The sequence below is a fragment of the Hemisphaericaspora subhashii genome, assembly GCF_019202705.1.
Source record: "Hemisphaericaspora subhashii strain CBS 10753 chromosome Unknown scaffold25, whole genome shotgun sequence".
NCBI lineage: Eukaryota > Fungi > Ascomycota > Pichiomycetes > Serinales > Debaryomycetaceae > Hemisphaericaspora > Hemisphaericaspora subhashii.
In genome coordinates, this window is record NW_026057344.1 from 44,605 (window position 1) to 62,528 (window position 17,924).

Consider the following 17,924-nt stretch of genomic DNA (forward strand, 5'->3'; position numbering starts at 1 on the left):
TTATATATATCCAGTGTTTTATTATTTTTTGTTGTTGTTGTTGTATAATAGTCATCCGCTTTAGTCGTCTTACACGCATCTCACTACCCACTACTTACTTACCACCCTCCAGAGTTTTTGTTGGTTTTATAGTTCTTTTAAACAATAAGTTATATATATTTTGGTCCTTGTTCTTTTTTTGTCTACGTTTTTGTTTGTATACACATTGGTTATTTTAAAGTCATACATAAACTCTTAAATTGTTTTTAGTTAATTATTTATATAATAATAATTATATTGAATATGCATATATATAAAACAGATTTATAAGCTATCTAAATACTCTCTTTGTTTAATCAACAATTCATCTACATCAATCTTTACATCACTCCCACTTGCACTATCCAATCCACTTAATTTACCAATTCCTGGTCCAGTTTCAACAAATTCTTCATCAGTTCTATGCCCATACTCAGACCAACTACCATCATATACTCTCACCGGAACACCCAATGCCGATTCAATCGCAAATTTAATCACACAAGCAGTAACACCACTCCCACAACTAGCAATAATCCCTCCTTTATACTTCTCAACCAATTCCTTTCCTGAACAACCAATCCCCAAATCCTGCTTCAAAACCTCTCGAATCTCTTCCGGAGTCTTAAACAACCCTTGGTCAGTAATCACCGATGAAAATGGCAAAGAGAGAGATCCGGGAATATGTCCCGATTTTATCCCTGGGCGGGGTTCATTCACCTCAGCCGTAAATCTCTTATTTGGTCTTGCATCAAATATCAACACCTCCCGGCCCACATTCCCGTTCTTAACAAACTTCAAAACCTCATCATATTCAATTATCCAATTTCGATAATTCCGTTCCCAAACCTCTTCATCTACCCTAATCCCTACCCCCCCAACTTCATCTCCTTTCACGCCGGTTCTCACACTCTCAACGGGAGCTTTATCCAACTCATATCCCTCCTCAATATACTTCAGATAAGTATGCAACAAGCCTACACCTGATTGACTCCCCGCTACGGCAAACATGAACGCGACTCTACACCCACTAAACACCCCCAGACGATCATATATAACCACCTCATCACCATTCCTGATCCCTAATTCCTCCATCATCGAATTCCAAACCTGTGGAGGAGGGAACATGTGGGGATATGGCGAGGGGGTGATATGTTTATCAAGATCGAAATAGGCCGCTTGTGGAAGTCGGTCTTGGGTGAGGAATTGGGTTTCGGGATTATGGGGGGAGGAGAGATACCATGTGGCGTCTATGGGGATGATTTTGCGGGTGGTGGTGGTTGGGGTGGATACAAGGGTGGTGTAGTCCTTGGGGGAGAGTTTTTTGATTGGGTTATTGCGGATTGTGGTGCTGAACATATTTGGATGTGGATAATTATTGAATTGATGGAAAGAAGAAAAGTCGTGTGGTTATTGAAGTATTTTTTTGTTTTTGTATGGTCATAATCCAAACGGTGTTGGAATTTCCAGAGTATTTTTTCTTGTGGGGAACAGAGAATATTGACTCCGTTTCCGGAGCCACAAATTGCGAAAAATGCCCGAATCAATTCGCAACCATTCCAATATTGAATCATATAATCATATCAATTAACTACACCTAATACTAATATTATATAATTATATGAAAAATGCAAAGCAACCACAAATACATATCCGCTATTTTCTCTATTAAATCCTATGAGTTATATAATATAACAAATATGCATTCGTACTCATCACTTCTTGTTGACTTACTAATGAAATAACACTATCATCAAATTTAAACCATTGACCAGATCCATTCTTGATATATACGATATAATGCCCTGTATTGACTGATCCCATATGATATACCACCGCAAATAATTCAAATATCTTATCCCCGTCGATAAGCTCTTTGGAATTGGAACTTGTGGTTGACGATTCTACGCAATATTTGGTAAGATTTAAGAATAATGGGGTTATGACTGGAGTTTCAATTTTTGAAGTTGAATCATTCATGATATTATGTTCAAATCGTTTAAGTTGAATAGGTAGGACAGGAGGGATTGATTTTAATTTTAATGTTTTGGTAGGTTTTTGAGATTTTTCTTGACAAAATTTACATGTATATAAAATATCCAATTTTTCTTCCGATGTAAATAAATCAAGACAATCATATAAGGTTATATCATGACTGTTGTGAGATGATTTCTTGTATGCTTGATTGATTTCTAGGGAGAGATCAATCATGGGATCAATGGTTTCGGTGATTTCTCCACATTTTGAACATTTTATTGAACTTTGTAATTCAAATGCAAAGGTTGAATGAGTTATACAACCACATTTCTTATCCGATGTAGTAGTTTGACCTAAATTCTGTAATATTCTATTATGATCCAAATGAAATTCATTTAATAAGAATTGCCAAAATTCATGAGCATCTTGTTCTTGGAAACCTGCCAAAGATTTCTTTTTATACCATGCTGTAGTTAATAAATTAGTCATTCCATATCCTTCAATTGTGGGGGATGTGAAGAAATATTGAAATATTTGATCAATACTACATGTAATACAGGCATTATTTTCATCTATACTTCCACCATTTATACCTTGATCATGTTGTTTTTCACAATTGAAATAATGAATATCATTATTAAAAAATTGATATTTTATAATTGGATTATGTAATATGGTTTGTAATATAGAACTCATAAAACATGTAGCTCCAAGATTAACAAATCCTTTCAAGCCATGAATTGCAACTTTATTTGGATCAGTATAATTTGCAACAATATCAGGTTGATCATATTGTGGACAGGTACTAGCCCCGCCGGTCACACTATTCATAATTTCCAGACGAATATGTTCTAGGTCTGGATGATTGATATAATTACCACACAGGAAACAATATAATAACCCTGATCTTGAATCGATTGCAAATAAATGTTGTGTCAGTTTATAATGTAAAAATGCATGATTTGAATTTATATGATCTTGAAAACAACCAACATGAGGACATTGTAAACATATTAATGAATTTTGGAAATTATTTAATTTACATTCTGAACATTTTAATGAATTTGATTTTTTATTTAAAATTTTATTGAAAGGAATCTTAGTACCATCTTTTTTAGATAAATAAATTTGATTTGATGTAATTGGTTGTGAAATAGTAACTGCTTGTCTATAAGTTTCAAATACAGTTTCTTTAGCTCGTGACTCTAATACTGATTTAATATGACTACATGAAGTAATACTAGCATAATTATCAGGTGGTGGTGTTAATTCTTGAATAAATCTCCCACCACCACCATTTCGCACTTCTCTTTCGCCATCATTATGATTTGACCAGCCATTAGTTGTCGATGGTGACATGGATGTAGACGAGGATGATGAAGATGCGGAAGTAATGACTATGGAGTCTGTTCTGTTGGTGTAGGGAATTGTTTTACTGCCAGTGGTTGATGATCCGGGGATAGTTTTTCTGGATGATGACATTTTTTTGGTGTGTGGGAAGAAAGCTTAAATGAACAATGGACAGCGCTGTAACCACTCAGATTAAAGCTGGGGTTATGTGTAGGTGGGTGAGTAACTCTATAAGTGGTTTGTATGTGTTGATGGAAAAAGTGGAATATGTGAAGGCAAAGGCGTAACTAATGAAAGATGAATAAATTAGATGGGCAGTAGTTAATATATGTACCTTAATAAAAGCCAATTTCAAATAAATTGTATGGTGCGTATTGAAATTAAAAGATCAAAAAATTTTAAAAATTATTTTTTTTTTTTTTTTTTAATTAACAACTGCTGCAGCGCTTTCAATTGACATTTAATTATAAATCTATCTATCAGCAGTTTTTAATATACACCTGTCAAAATGATGATTAATAATTTATTCTTAGTATTTTGTACATCTCCCTATGAACTATTCTCCTGGTTTCCTTATGGTATACTTTCGGAAAAGTGTAACATTGGTAGCTAACAACGGTAGTCACTTGATACTTTGCTCGTTTGTATTGAAGCAATGTAAACTGTTAGAGATGGTTAACACAGAGCATACGATAGTTAACAGAGAATACAGTATACTGCATATTACATCATAGTAATTTTTATATGCATGACATTTTTTCATTTTGGTTGCAATTTTTATTTTTCTGTTTCTTAATATTTTAATTTTATTATGAGAATTTTGCCTATATAAATACTGAACTACATAATTAAAGAATAGATAGAAACCACCACCCTTTATACTGTAGCAAAAACCCTCCAAAATGCAATAATCAACATCAAACACCATCCTTTTCCACTTTATCTCCTCAGAAACTAGTATTCCCAGCCTCATATGATCTATCAAATAAAACACTTAATATATTCTCAGGACAATGAATTGGAATAACATCAAACATATTTCTAGTTAAATTAATTTCTGACATATTTAATCGTTTAAACATATCCAAATCAATTGATTTAAATAAATTATTATTCAAATCTAATAATTTTAAATTCCCCTTTCCATTATTACCAATTCTAATTGAAAATGATTTAGAATGTAATTTATTACAACTTAAACAAAGTGATAACATTGATTTTGGTAATATTTGAATAAACTGAGTTAATTTACATCTACTCATTTCTAAATGACATAATTTTTCCGATAATACAAACCCTTCATTAACTTGACATAAATTATTATCATTCAATATAAGTGTAAGTAAACTTGAAGGTAATTTCACACTATTCAAATCAGTTAATTCATTATCTGCCAATTGTAACCATTCAAGATTTGTCAATTCATTCAATTCAACCAGATGAATCTGATTATCTTTAACATTTATAGATTTGATATTGGAATTATTTGGTGAAAAAAATGATTGTTGTGAAATTTGCAGTAGTTTATTATATGATAAATCAATATCTTCAAGTTTAATAAAATTACTTAAATCAAATTTCTCGATACAATTATGAGATAAATCAAACATCTTAAGAAATTGATTATCACCTTGGGTCTTACATTCAAATTTTAATAATTCACAATTTTGTACACTTAATTGACTAACCAACGATGGAATTTGAAATGTTTCCCAATCAATTAATGTACATCCATTCAAAATAAGTTTTGTAAGATTATGTCCAATTAATTCATGAACTTTACTACCTGAACAATTCAAAAATTTTGTAGTTGACGAAACTTCAATCCCCATTAATGTTTCATTTCCATGGAAATTCACTTCTTCAATAGAATCTTGTTGTTTTAAATCAACTTTCCCATAAATATTATTATTAGATACTCGTAATGATTTACATTTCTTAAGTAATGGTAATTCATTAATTGAATTTAAATTATTATTATCCAAATAAATAGTCTCCAAACATGTAGGTAACTTCTTACCTAAATCAAAATCTTCTAAATTAACTTTGACCAATTTAAGATATTTCAATTTTGTTGATAATTTCAATTTTTCAATATTTAATAAATATGCCCCTGAAACTTCTAAATGAAATAAATTCTTTGCAGCCATCAATTTTTCCGTCAAATCTTTAACATCAACATCAATAATTTTCAAACTTAATAATCTGGTTAAATTTGGATTTCGTTGAGGACTCCATTTCCCACCAATAATAATCAAACTCTTTAAAGAATCAGGTATTGCCGACATATGTGAACTAATTTGACAATTTATAAATTCTAATTTTTTTAATCCATTAGGAAATTTTAATTGTCTCGTGGTGGCAAAATCTAAATTTTGAAATCCTAATTGAGTTAATTGTTGAAATTTCCCAAAATTGGGATTTATAACCAGAAGTGAACTATCAAATTTGATTTCTTTAAGATCGGCAAATCCCACAGGAAGATTTGATACTCGTCCAAATAAATTGATTTTATGACCATCATTACCACTAATATGAAGACTAGATAACTTTTTAAGTAAATTAAATTTACTAAAATTTAAAGAACAAATATTATGTAAACTAATCAGTTCAAGTGACATCGGCAATTGAATAAAATCAGTCAATTCAAACCCAGATAAACATAATTTCTTTAATCCTGTAGGTAATTTAAATTTCTGAGAATTATTATCCATGGCTTTATCAATAACATAAAAACAATCTTGTTCATGAAAAGTATGTAATCCAATAAATAATCCAAGAGTCTTTACTTGATGATAAAATGATTCTAATTCCATAAGACTTTCAAGCACGAAATTCATTTGTTCAATGCAAGATGCCAGGATTCTAATATGGATCTCTTGGGTCTTTTTAATAGCTCCATGGTGATTTTCATTGAAATATTTCAAAATTTGTAATAATATATTACATCCATTATTATTCAATAATAAATCAATATAAATAATCTTCTTTGTGGGGGGAGTGGATAAATCTCGTAAGTTGAATTTTGAATCAAAATAAAGACTTAATACTTTCCCCGGATTAACTATTCTCGTAGAAAGATAAATAATTGATTCTTGACTCAAATCGGGGATTTTATCATTATGTTCATCAATAAATCTTAATGATTTCGCAAGATTGATCTCCGAATGGAAATTCTTGTCATATCCAAACAATTGTTCATAATCTTGTAAAATCCAACTATTCTTGGTAGGTAGCTCAGATTCTAATGGACTTTTTTCAATAATTGGTCCATTCCCATCTTGGTGATTTCTATTCGGGGATTGAATTTTAAATACTTTCATCTTTGGTTCCGTTTGAAGTTCTGTAACAACAGGATTAGTATTAATTTCACAATCTCCAGCTTCTTCATTAATATTAGTATCTGTCAATTTGGAAAATGCAGTAGCCAAAATTTCCGCCGATTCAGGTGGTGGTTGCACTTGTTCATCAGGGGTCTTGATCTCAATCACAGTTTCAATACCTAATTTCTCATTATCATCTCCAACAACAGTAGGTGGTTCAGGTTGAGGTGAAGATTCTCGTCTAACAATAGTGCTAAGAGCAGTAGTAGATGCCGTTTCATATTCAAGTCCATCATCATCCGAAAGCACATCAGCCGTACTCTTTTTCCTCTGGTGACCTTGATGATTTCTTAATAATGCCGAATCAGGAATTCCAAACAATACTCCACTAGCATTAGCTAATGAAGTAGCCGACGAAGATGAAGACGACGTAATCTGGGCAACATTCATTTCAGCAGAAAGACTTTGTTTCGATTCTGGGACTTTGACTTCTATGATATGTGATTGTAATATTGTTCTTTCAACTTCTGAAGTATGAGAATGATCAGATTCAACATCAAATGTATATTCACGATCAACCACTGATGGATCAAACGATAATTCTAATAAATCATTTTCGTCATCATTTTTGGGATTACCATGGGCACTAGAAGGAGTTGAGGATGATAGGATATCTAATGGCAGTTGTTGATTCAATGGATCTAATAAAAATTTCCCAGCGGTTATTGTTGAAGGTGATCCAAATGTGGGTTGTTGTTGTTGTTGTTTATTTCTCATTGGGGAAGTAACCATTGATGGGGCAATCATACCCATTGTATCTCCTGGTTCAATATAGGGGTCTTTGATTGACATAATATTGTTTGTCTTTTGTAATTGACTTGTCACACTAAAAGGAATTGACGTTGTAAATTTTTGGCAACCAATTTTTTATTAAACGAAATTAGAAAAGGCACAGACAAAAAAACAAAACTCACACTCGTAAATAATTTTCTTAGTGTTCGCAGCCAAAAAAATAAATACAAAGACCCAACGTGTAATTAGCCGAATAGAGTTTATGCTCTAAGCGATTCACCAAACCAACACCACACTCTCTTATTCAAATTCTGATTAGCTACAAATCTGATTATATACACTACTCAATGGTTAAGGGAAATATTTATATTTTCGTCTATTAATATTGGAAGGGGGAAAGTCTATAAAATAATACATCAAATTTTGGCATGAGTAGTTAGTGCTTTCTTTAATCAAAAAAGTCATCATCACTATCATCTTCACCCACACCAATATCTCCTTTACCTCTTACGGATTTCTTAGTAAATCTCAATCTTCTTTCTTCTTGAAGATCGTCATCATCTTGATTTATTAATAATCTTTTATCATTAATATCAATTGCACCGACATCAACCAATACTTTTTCAATATCTTTTACTGTAGTTGCATTTCCACCTAGTTGAGTTAAAGTAATATATTGCTTAATTACATTGGCCTTATGATATATCACCAATGTAGGACAATTTGATTCTGGATAATTCTCAATACATCTAGTGGCAGGTATATCACAAATCTTCAATTCAGAAAACTTAGTAGCAATAGTTGACAAAATTGAACCTAATAATCTACTCTGTAAACTTGACAGTAAAGACATATGAACCAATACATAAGTATCTTTAGAAGCTTTAGTAATTTCATCTTCATATTCATTTTTACTCACCGGTAATACATATCCATACTTTTTCTTTTCTGTAAGTTGTTTTAATTCATTCATTCTTTTTTGTTTATAAAAATTCAAAAAATCTTCATCTTCTTCATCTTCTAATTCTTCTAACTCATCAAGATCTTTACTGTCTAATCGATTTTCATGTTGTTTCCTTACTGCTTCTTCAAGTGCTGCTTCTAATTCTTCAGTTGGTGATGGTGGTCTTTCGGGAATGATACCGTGTTGTCTTAAGATATCATTCCATTCTGTGTCTTCGGTGGGGTCCACCTCCACTTGTATTTTTGTATTGTTCATTGTATTGGCTTGGTGTGTGAATAGGGTAGTGGTGTTGAGAAAAAGAAGACGTTGATTCAATTTTCTATTGTTCGATTGCTCAGCATGCCAAAAAAAAACCGTTGATTGGTATTCTTCCTGTCTTAATAAAATACATCAGTTGTATTCGACGGACAACAATGTATTACAATACAAGCCCCCAGCTTGCTGCCATTATTCTACAGAAGAACAAGTACCCTTTTAAGCGATTATGAGTCTTTTGTTACAACTCTGAATCGTTGTTACTTCAGATCATTCTTCCAACGATAAGTTGAAGTTCTGCAGTTTTCATTGTTTTGTATTCTTTCAAGATAGAATACTTGAAATGAAGTGGAATGCAATCTGAAACCCCGGGTAACTGACTTTAGCAATGCCAATTTTCACAATTTCATATCCCTTGTAAGAGTATAGAATTTGTATCTCTTTCGGCATATGAAAGCTTCCGGAGTTTGAAAACCGCGCACGTGACAATAGATTTTTTTTTCAAATTTTTCATAATTGGCAATAAGCGGAATTTGAAAAATTATCAAATTGAATCTTACATGGTCAAAAGGAAGGTTGTTACCTGGAATGACTAGCTTTTGTAATAAAACATTTCCTAAATGCTCGACACATTCGCCGGTTACATTCTAGTTGCTCAATTCTATCCTCCTCTTCTACTCTTATCTACAAAACATCAAGATAATTATCAAAGATTTTTAATAATATTAAAAGTATATATATGTACAGAATATTTCTTCTAGAAATAAAAAATATCTATCTTAAATGATTTCATAAAATGTCAAATTAAAACCAAAATCAAACACAACTCAAAGGATATTTCCCAAATATACTAAATATCCAATGATTTTCCATCATTTCTCAACCCAATTCTCTCCAATGCATTCTTCGTTAACCAGAATCCTAGTTTACTTATTTAGTAGCAGAAGCTAAGTAAGTAACTAAATCGTTTCTGTCCTTTGGTTTCTTTAAACCACCAAAGGCCATCTTAGTACCTGGAATATACTTCTTTGGGTTTTCCAAATAATCAGACATGGTTTGTTCAGACCAAACAACACCCTTCTTCTTGTTAGCATCAGTATAAGAGTAACCAGCAGCTAAACCGGATTTTCTACCAAAGATACCGTGTAAATTTGGACCAACCTTGTGTGGACCACCTTCTTCAACAGTGTGACATTGTAAACATCTGGTCTTGAATAAAGTAGCACCCTTCTTTTCGGAACCTTGTTCAAATGGAGCTGGCATTTTGTAGTATGTGTATTATTAAAAGTTGTTATAATAGAAAGAGAAAAGAGAAAAGAAGAAAGAGAAAAGAAAAAAAATTCAAATGTGAAAAATTTAAGGTTCAATTGAATTGTTTATATAATTTACTGAAGCCTATAAGGGAGACTGACTGACTGACTGAAAAAATTACTAAACTCCATTACCAATTCAATATTATTTATTTATAAACACTTTATTTTAATTGGCTATAAATTTTTTTATTTTTTACAGTTTAGACCTCCATCTATTTTAGGTCACAATTTTAAATTATGGGGATTTATATACAGGATACCACAATCTGTAATAATGGAGAAAAATTTTCAATTTAACCAGTAAAAAAATGTCAACAGATTTATTTTTACCGTGTTATTGACATTAAAACGGTTTTTTCATTCAATTGACAGAAGACACAAATTTATTATATGTTCTGCTTATCTTATATTCACCAAAATTGCTAATACTAACTCATCCAAACGGAACCTATCATTTCGTCACTCTTGGACCTTGGCACATCCGAATTTCTCCGGTATGACTCGCCTTCTTATCCTAACCTGTAAAATTCATTTTGCAACGTCCAAAAAATTATTTTTTTGAGTTGGCATCTCGGGGCTTTTTGTGTAATTTATGGACTTTACCCTGCGATAAATCCGAATACATATAACAAATTGATTCTCCATTAAGGACTGTCAAGTTTATACTATAAATCCATACAAATAGACAAAGACTACATAAGTGGAGGTGAATTGGACATCCCACAACCATTCTATCTATTCCGCTTGATATTCCTTTGTTTTTCATTGATTGAAGGCGAAATTGATCTATTCCGTTTCATTCTTGGTTCACGTGAAGGAGTTCTTGATTCTTGTCCATCGTTAGAAAGTTGTCGTTGTTGTCTTCCCCTATCAATTGGTGAGCGAGAATATGATCTTGATTTACCATTAGCTGGACTTCTTGAATAACTTTGAGATCTACTTTTGGAATCACTTCGGGATCTGGGTCTACCTCGGGATATGCTCCGGGATCTGCTTCTACTACGTGAATAGCTTGGTGATCGAGAATAACTGACTGATCTAGAATAACTTCTGGAACGACTCCTAGAATAACTACCTTCGGAATAACTACTACGGGAACTACCACTGCGTGATCTACTCCTACCCCTTTCTGGAGGCGCTGGTAGATTTTTCAAAACGTCTCTCATTTCATCAGTTAAGGTTCCCAAACCAATTGCAGTGAAGAAATTGATTGAGAATCGTAAATGATCAGCATCTTCCCATGTCACATCCACAACAGGCAATAATCCACGAATATGTGGTTTGATATATTCATCATTGATTAAGCGTTCTTTGACTTCCTTTATCCCCAATCCTTCAATCATTTCTTGAAATATGAATTTTAATAAGATTCGAATAGCTGGATTCGTATCTTGTTCAGTTAACTGAATTTCATTCCAAGCTGAACTTAATTCAATTTGATCAGATGCAAATAAATGTCCAAATAATTTCCCAATATTCCGAATTGAATTAGTTTCAAAGTTTTCAATTAAGGTATAATATTTCTTGAATAAATTGACAAAGATATCATGCCAATGTTGATTGAATCCGCATAATTTCTCGATGATTATTCCAAAGTATTTAGAATAGGTCTTTTCTTGGGAACAACATTTGATAATCATATCTGCTAACACTTCATCATCATCGAGAGGATCCTCATCTTTGACTCGGGTCTTAGATTTCTTGAGGCGTAGAAGTTTATGTACTGCTTCGTCGGATGACATTGATGACATGATTGTTAGATAGACTGTTTTCTGAAACTGTACGAGATCTTGTTGGGACATATCTGTTATCTTTTCATCTGGGACAACTATGGCTTCCTTACCAGGGACAACCTCGCTTGATTGTGGTTCTGTATTCTCGCCCTCCTCTTCTTCTAATATTTCCTTTCGTAGTTCTTCATACTCCTCTTCATGGTCATCATATTCTTCGTCATACTGAAAAATGTTTAACTCGTCTTCTGCTAGGATATCGTCATCTTGTAAATCGATTATATGTGTCTCCCTATCTTCATCTTCAACTATATCGAATTCTTTGGGTATACTTGGAAACCCTTTAAACTTGGATCTTCGTAAGTTAATCAAACTCGTAATCTGCTTTTTTGGACCTTCTCCGATTGATTTATCATCCTGAAGAATATCTCGAAGTCTATCAAATATCATATTGGAAGCTGCTTGAGAATGCTTATCTAAATGTGCACCAATAACTTTTAAAACTCGTACAGCTATTTCAATACTCTCATCATTCGGTGATTCCAATAATAATTGTATAATTTGTAACATGACAATTTCACTTACAACTTGTTGATTGACAAGATTTCCAAGAAACAATAAACAAGCTATAATATTCCTTCTATGATTCTTAATATAATTCTTTTTGAATTGTATAACTAATCGTTTACATAATAATTCACCAATTTCTGGTATTTTTGAATTAATAACAGCAACCAAACAGGAAAACATAGCAGCATATCTATAATCTATTAACTGCCACTTCATTAAACATCGTACGAATAATCCTTTTCCTCGTATGAGATTACATTTGAATAACTCTATTACTGTTGATTTGATGTTGTTGGTGTCTAAGTTGGTGATGCTTTTCTCGATTGTCCGTTTCAATTGTTTCCATTGCTGTTTTTGTTTCTGTAGTTGGACATTTCTAGCAGTATCATTTCCATCGCCCATTTCCCCTAACAGAGTTACTTGTCGAAAGCTTTAAGTATTTTTCAATTGGTAGTCCTAAATCTACTGCCTAAACGAAAGATCGTCATTCAATATCTCTGGTACTAAAGTTTTGATGTTTTGTCTGATGGCGCGAGTAACTCATCGCACAAAATTTATTTCCTCTCATTAATTTTTCACGTTTATTTTTGGTTGCAGAATTTACTTACCTTCTTTCTACTTAACCAATAAGCAAAAGGGTAAGGATAGCATGTTACGATTATCCACTAATGCATTATTGCTTTCCAGAAGACCATTAATATTATCTAGATATCTTTCTAGCTCTAATACTTCCTTATTTTCCAAAGATAGATCAGATAGGTCATTTGATAGACCAAAATTTGGTGGTGATAGACCCAGAAGATCCTTTGACAATGAAGGTTCATCGAGAACATATGATAGAGAAAAATCAGGTGGTTCATATGGTGGAGAAAGGTCCGCTAGATCATTTGATAGAGATGGTCCAAGGAGGTCATTTGATAAATTCGGATCAGGTAGATCGTTTGATAGAAACGGATCAGACAGATCATTTAATAAGTTCGGATCAGATAGATCATTTAATAAGTTTGGATCAGACAGGGCGTTTGATAGAGAAGGGCCAAATAGATCATTTGATAGAGAAAGACTGAGTCGTCCATATGATAGTGACAGGCCAAAGAGATCATTCGACGGAGATAGATCAAATAGACCATTTGATAGGGAAATATCAGACAGACCATTCAACAGAGAAAGATCAGACAGACCATTCAACAGAGAAAGATCAGACAGACCATTCGACAGAGAAAGATCAAACAGACCATATGATAATGAAAGATCAAACAGATCAAATGATGGAGAGGGATCAAATATATCATGGGAAGGAGGGAAACCACGCAGATCATTTGATAGTGAAAGATCGAACAGACCATATGATAGAGAAAGATCAAACAGACCATATGATAGAGAAAGATCAAATAGACCATATGATAGAGAAAGATCAAATAGACCATCTGATAGAGAAAGATCGGGTAGACCATATGATAGAGAAAGATCAGATAGACCATATGATAGAGATGCCCCACGAGGAAAATTCTATGAACGTAAACCACAAAGTTTCCAAGATAAATTACAACAATATATAGACTCCGGAGTAATCTCCCTCCCAACCAAATCTCAGACCACCTTCAAACCACAAAAACCAAAATCAGGTGAATATGATCTTCGTAAAGCACTTGAAACTCTTATCCTGAAATATGACGCTTCATTATTTGTCGATGACGAAGGTCATTCATTAGATATAACAACATTAAACGCCCATGATTTGAAATTTGATTCTCCAAAAGCAAAATGGGTTTTCGACAATTTAATGAAATTTAAAGAAATTACCAAGAAGAGACCCGAACGTGGATTAATGCTTGCTCTTTTAGGTACAAACATGGATCAATTAGAGGAACCTTTCTATATTGCCAAGAATATCTTACAATTATTAGAGATTGATAATGATCCAGCAAGAGCTTTATATTTAGCAAACATGAGTACCAAAGCTGCTGCAGCTCCTGGTATGAATTTGATTATGAGATGGGTTATTGAGAAAAATGGTGTACAAGAAGGATTGAAATTATTCCAAAAGAGAAAAGATTCAGGTATCCCACCAAACGAGTATACGTATGTAATGTTATTTGATGCTATTTCTAAAGCAAGTGAATGGGGGAAAGTAGATGACGCACTTGCTGAAAGAGTCGCTTCTACATTTGTCCGTCAACGTATTATAGCAAGCACTGATAGCACTAAGGCCCTGACTTGTGGTATTGAAGCTTTTAACGCATGTTTGAATGTTTTAGTTAAGAACTTCTCTAATAATCTTGCCCATGCTTGGAAATTTTTCGATAATTTAGCTCCTGCTGAAAATGTCGAGTTGATTCCACTTCATGCTAATGCTCATACATTCTCAATCATGTTACTTGGTTTAAGAAAATTTGCTCAACATCAAAGACAAGAAATTATGGATGATTCCAGATTAAGTGGTAATGAACGTATTCTTAAATTATTAGATGTCGAGGCATGGGTAGTTAAAAGTGCAGATGTTGTATTTGCACAAGCTATGAAAACAGCAATGCCACCTAGACCACCACCAGAAGATTCCGAAGATGAAGAAGCAATGAAGCGATTTAGAACCGAATTGGCAAAGAAGAGATTTACTGATATTGATATTTATTTAGTATCCAATTATATTTCTACCCATGTTGATGTGACCTTTGGTACGAATACTGGACCTAAGTCCGGATCCCATTACAGATACAATGAAAAGGCACTTAATTTGTTAAATCAATTCTCACCATTTGTTAATGAGCTTTTACAATTTGTTGCTAAAACAACCAAAGCTAAAAATATTGCTGAGATTACAACTGCAACCAAGAAGCTTCAAGAAAGAACAGATTCAAGAATAAATGAAGCCATATCTGAAGCATCAGATTATTTTGATCCTGAATACCAAGAGACTTTGAATGATGTTTTACCTCAATCGGTTGTTCCTAATGCTGAAATGCCAAATGCAAACCCACAAGTAATCATGCCTGCTCCTCCAAGAATCGGAAGTAGAAATTTTATTAATTACAAGGAAGAACCATTAGTAATGTTCAACCGTAGAATGACGTATGAAGAAGGTATTGCTGTGTTTTCCAATGAATTATTTGAAAAGTCAAGAGGAAAGAAAGGTAAGAAGATGTCTAAACTCATGCAACGTAAAATGGAGAGTAAAGATAGAAAATACCCAGTTAATCCATTTATCTTGAATCAAACATTCGATGCCATGATTAATTTGGGTAGATTCAATGAATATTTATTTGCCATGTGGTATACTCTTGTTAAATGGGGAGGTGTTAAATTGGATTTAGCTAAATTATTTCAGAAGCAAAATGTTGCAACCCGTGGAGTAATTCCTGATGAAAGCATACCGAGATATTCTGAAGAGGTGAATTATATTGCATCAGGTGTTGACAAACCTAATATTGCTTCCATTGTTGATCATTCATTGCTTAGTACCCTCATGTACAGAATAGAACAAAACTCAAGAGCAAAAGGAACGACAAGGACTAATTTGATTATAGAAATGTTTGCAGTATTAGCATCACCAATCTATAATCCAAGAGGTCTTGTTCCTAATCAACTCCACACCATTAATATCTGGCAAGCAATGCTCATGGATTTACATTACTACAATGACTATGATAAGGCTGTATTACAAGTAAGAAATTCCAAGAAATATTATATTAATCATTCACAATTGAAAGCTTCCTTAACGAACATATTGAATTACTCCCAGGCTTATCTTATTTGGCATGAACGTGTACATGGACAGGGAAAATATATTTCAAACACTTTTACTTCTAATTTCAATAAGGTGATTAACAGATTGCAAGAGTCTGAATGGTTGGATGTATCACCTGAAGACAAACTTCAAATCCATTATTTAATTGTTAAAGCCGGTATTTTGTTCTATAGACCATTAAAGACAATCCCACTTGAATTGGAAGAAAGAGAATTTTCAAACTCCATTGAACCATCATTGAACTATATTCGTGAGGTATTGCTGGTCAAGAATGACGCAAAGACATTAGACAGGAATGAACTTAGATTGTATAGTGCTCTTGGGGCCATAAGAGAACTTGATTCTAGAAAGGACGATTTTAACGCTTCCCTCAAACGTCAATGCGAAAAGATTTATAAGAATACTATTGTCGGGAAATCTGTTGGTAAAACTGAAGCCAAAGAAGAAACTTCTGGCAAATTAAAAACTGATAAGGAGCCTGCTGCTGTGGATTCTGTTGAAAAGAGCAAATCAGCAACGAATGAAGTACCAGCAAAGGTTGAAGCTGCTGAAGAGCCTGTAAAGGTCGAAGCTGTTGAAGAAACTGTCGTTGAAGAAATTGAAACTGAAGCAGAACCATCTGTTCCAACTGCTGCTGCTGAAGAGCCTGTTGAGTTGCCAGAAGAAGTAAAGACAACTGAAGATGCTAAGGTTGAAAGTGAAGCTAAAGTCGACGATGCTGCTAAAGCCGAAACCGCTGAACCGGCTATTAAAGGACAAACAGAAGCTGATGAACAAGTTAAAAAGTGATACCCTGTAACTGATGAGGTAAATAGGCTGCAAAATTAAACCAAAATTGGACTTATGAAATCTTTCTGATGAATTTTCCTGTATATAAAACAAAACTGTATATTAATATCAAAGAAACCTGTAAATTTTTCCTCCACATAAATTGTAAATAGTAAACCAATGAATTTGCATTCTTCTAGAACAACCAGTTTTATGCAAAAGATGACTAACCCAGTTATAATTATAAATAATCCATGTCAATTCGATTACTCTCAAGCAATTGAACACGTGATCAAGGAGAGAGCATTCGGAATCAACCGATTAGATATATTCATTGTTGAACCAATTAAGGATTCCAACCATCTTAATGAAATCTTATTCTATTATTACAATGTTGCTAGAAAGGCTGCTTTAGACAAAGGATATGATTATAACTTTGAGGTCAATATCTTATTCAATATAACAGAAACTGCCGAAATTTTCAAGTTGATTCAACACTGGAATGTGGCTTTCATTTTGCAACAAGAAGAAAGCGTGGCACTTCATTTACATCAAGTGTTAACTGAAGTGCTTTCATTTGAATTACCCAAAGTCGCCTATCCTACTAGTGGGAAAGTAACTGGACAATTTGATACTACAGCAGTTGGTGGAACTTTTGATCATATTCATGATGGCCATAAGATCCTTCTATCTATGAACGCATTCTTAACTAAGAGGAAATTAATTGTGGGTATAACAGGAGCAGAAATGCTAAAGAAGAAGAAGTTTGCTGAAGTGCTACAATCTTACGAAAGCCGTCAACAATCTGTGCTTGACTTTTTTCGATTAATTGTTGGTCAAAGGGACATTCAGTTTGAACTTTATGAGATTAATGATATTTGTGGGCCAACGGGATATGTCAAAGAAATAGACAGTTTAATAATCAGTGCTGAATCAGTATCCGGAGGTGATTTTGTGAATAAATATAGATTAGATCATGGATTCAATGAATTAGATATTACAGTTATAAATGTCATAGGTAGTGAAGAATCCACCTCGGATAATTCATGGAAGGGAAAGCTTAGTTCTACGGATATTAGAGAACAACACGCCAAAAGACTACTTCAATTCCAGAAATGA

The 17,924-nt window shown here is 33.3% G+C and overlaps 8 protein-coding genes across 8 annotated transcripts; 2 read left to right on the forward strand and 6 right to left on the reverse strand. All coding sequences in view use genetic code 12, as the record gives it.

The window, feature by feature from the left end:
* Window positions 1-303: 303 nt before the first annotated feature.
* On the reverse strand, window positions 304-1,146 carry J8A68_004173 (thiosulfate sulfurtransferase; the record flags this gene model as incomplete). The annotated part of the gene is made up of 1 exon (XM_049408103.1): window positions 304-1,146. One exon carries the CDS (start codon window positions 1,144-1,146, stop codon window positions 304-306), a length of 843 nt encoding a protein of 280 aa, XP_049262512.1.
* A 540-nt stretch (window positions 1,147-1,686) lies between these two features.
* J8A68_004174 (ubiquitin-specific protease) lies at window positions 1,687-3,477 on the reverse strand (the record flags this gene model as incomplete). Its single annotated transcript, XM_049408104.1, has 1 exon — window positions 1,687-3,477. The coding sequence occupies one exon, from the start codon at window positions 3,475-3,477 to the stop codon at window positions 1,687-1,689; it is 1,791 nt and encodes a 596-aa protein (XP_049262513.1).
* Window positions 3,478-4,292: 815 nt separating this feature from the next.
* Window positions 4,293-7,520, reverse strand: J8A68_004175 (uncharacterized protein; the record flags this gene model as incomplete). Its single annotated transcript, XM_049408106.1, has 1 exon — window positions 4,293-7,520. One exon carries the CDS (start codon window positions 7,518-7,520, stop codon window positions 4,293-4,295), a length of 3,228 nt encoding a protein of 1,075 aa, XP_049262514.1.
* Window positions 7,521-7,908: 388 nt separating this feature from the next.
* J8A68_004176 (uncharacterized protein) lies at window positions 7,909-8,679 on the reverse strand (the record flags this gene model as incomplete). Its single annotated transcript, XM_049408107.1, has 1 exon — window positions 7,909-8,679. One exon carries the CDS (start codon window positions 8,677-8,679, stop codon window positions 7,909-7,911), a length of 771 nt encoding a protein of 256 aa, XP_049262515.1.
* Window positions 8,680-9,609: 930 nt separating this feature from the next.
* CYC1 (cytochrome c) lies at window positions 9,610-9,942 on the reverse strand (the record flags this gene model as incomplete). Its single annotated transcript, XM_049408108.1, has 1 exon — window positions 9,610-9,942. The coding sequence occupies one exon, from the start codon at window positions 9,940-9,942 to the stop codon at window positions 9,610-9,612; it is 333 nt and encodes a 110-aa protein (XP_049262516.1).
* Window positions 9,943-10,723: 781 nt separating this feature from the next.
* Window positions 10,724-12,694, reverse strand: CWC22 (U2-type spliceosomal complex subunit; the record flags this gene model as incomplete). Its single annotated transcript, XM_049408109.1, has 1 exon — window positions 10,724-12,694. The coding sequence occupies one exon, from the start codon at window positions 12,692-12,694 to the stop codon at window positions 10,724-10,726; it is 1,971 nt and encodes a 656-aa protein (XP_049262517.1).
* Window positions 12,695-12,941: 247 nt separating this feature from the next.
* Window positions 12,942-16,826, forward strand: J8A68_004179 (uncharacterized protein; the record flags this gene model as incomplete). The annotated part of the gene is made up of 1 exon (XM_049408110.1): window positions 12,942-16,826. One exon carries the CDS (start codon window positions 12,942-12,944, stop codon window positions 16,824-16,826), a length of 3,885 nt encoding a protein of 1,294 aa, XP_049262518.1.
* Window positions 16,827-17,018: 192 nt separating this feature from the next.
* J8A68_004180 (putative pantetheine-phosphate adenylyltransferase) lies at window positions 17,019-17,924 on the forward strand (the record flags this gene model as incomplete). Its single annotated transcript, XM_049408111.1, has 1 exon — window positions 17,019-17,924. The coding sequence occupies one exon, from the start codon at window positions 17,019-17,021 to the stop codon at window positions 17,922-17,924; it is 906 nt and encodes a 301-aa protein (XP_049262519.1).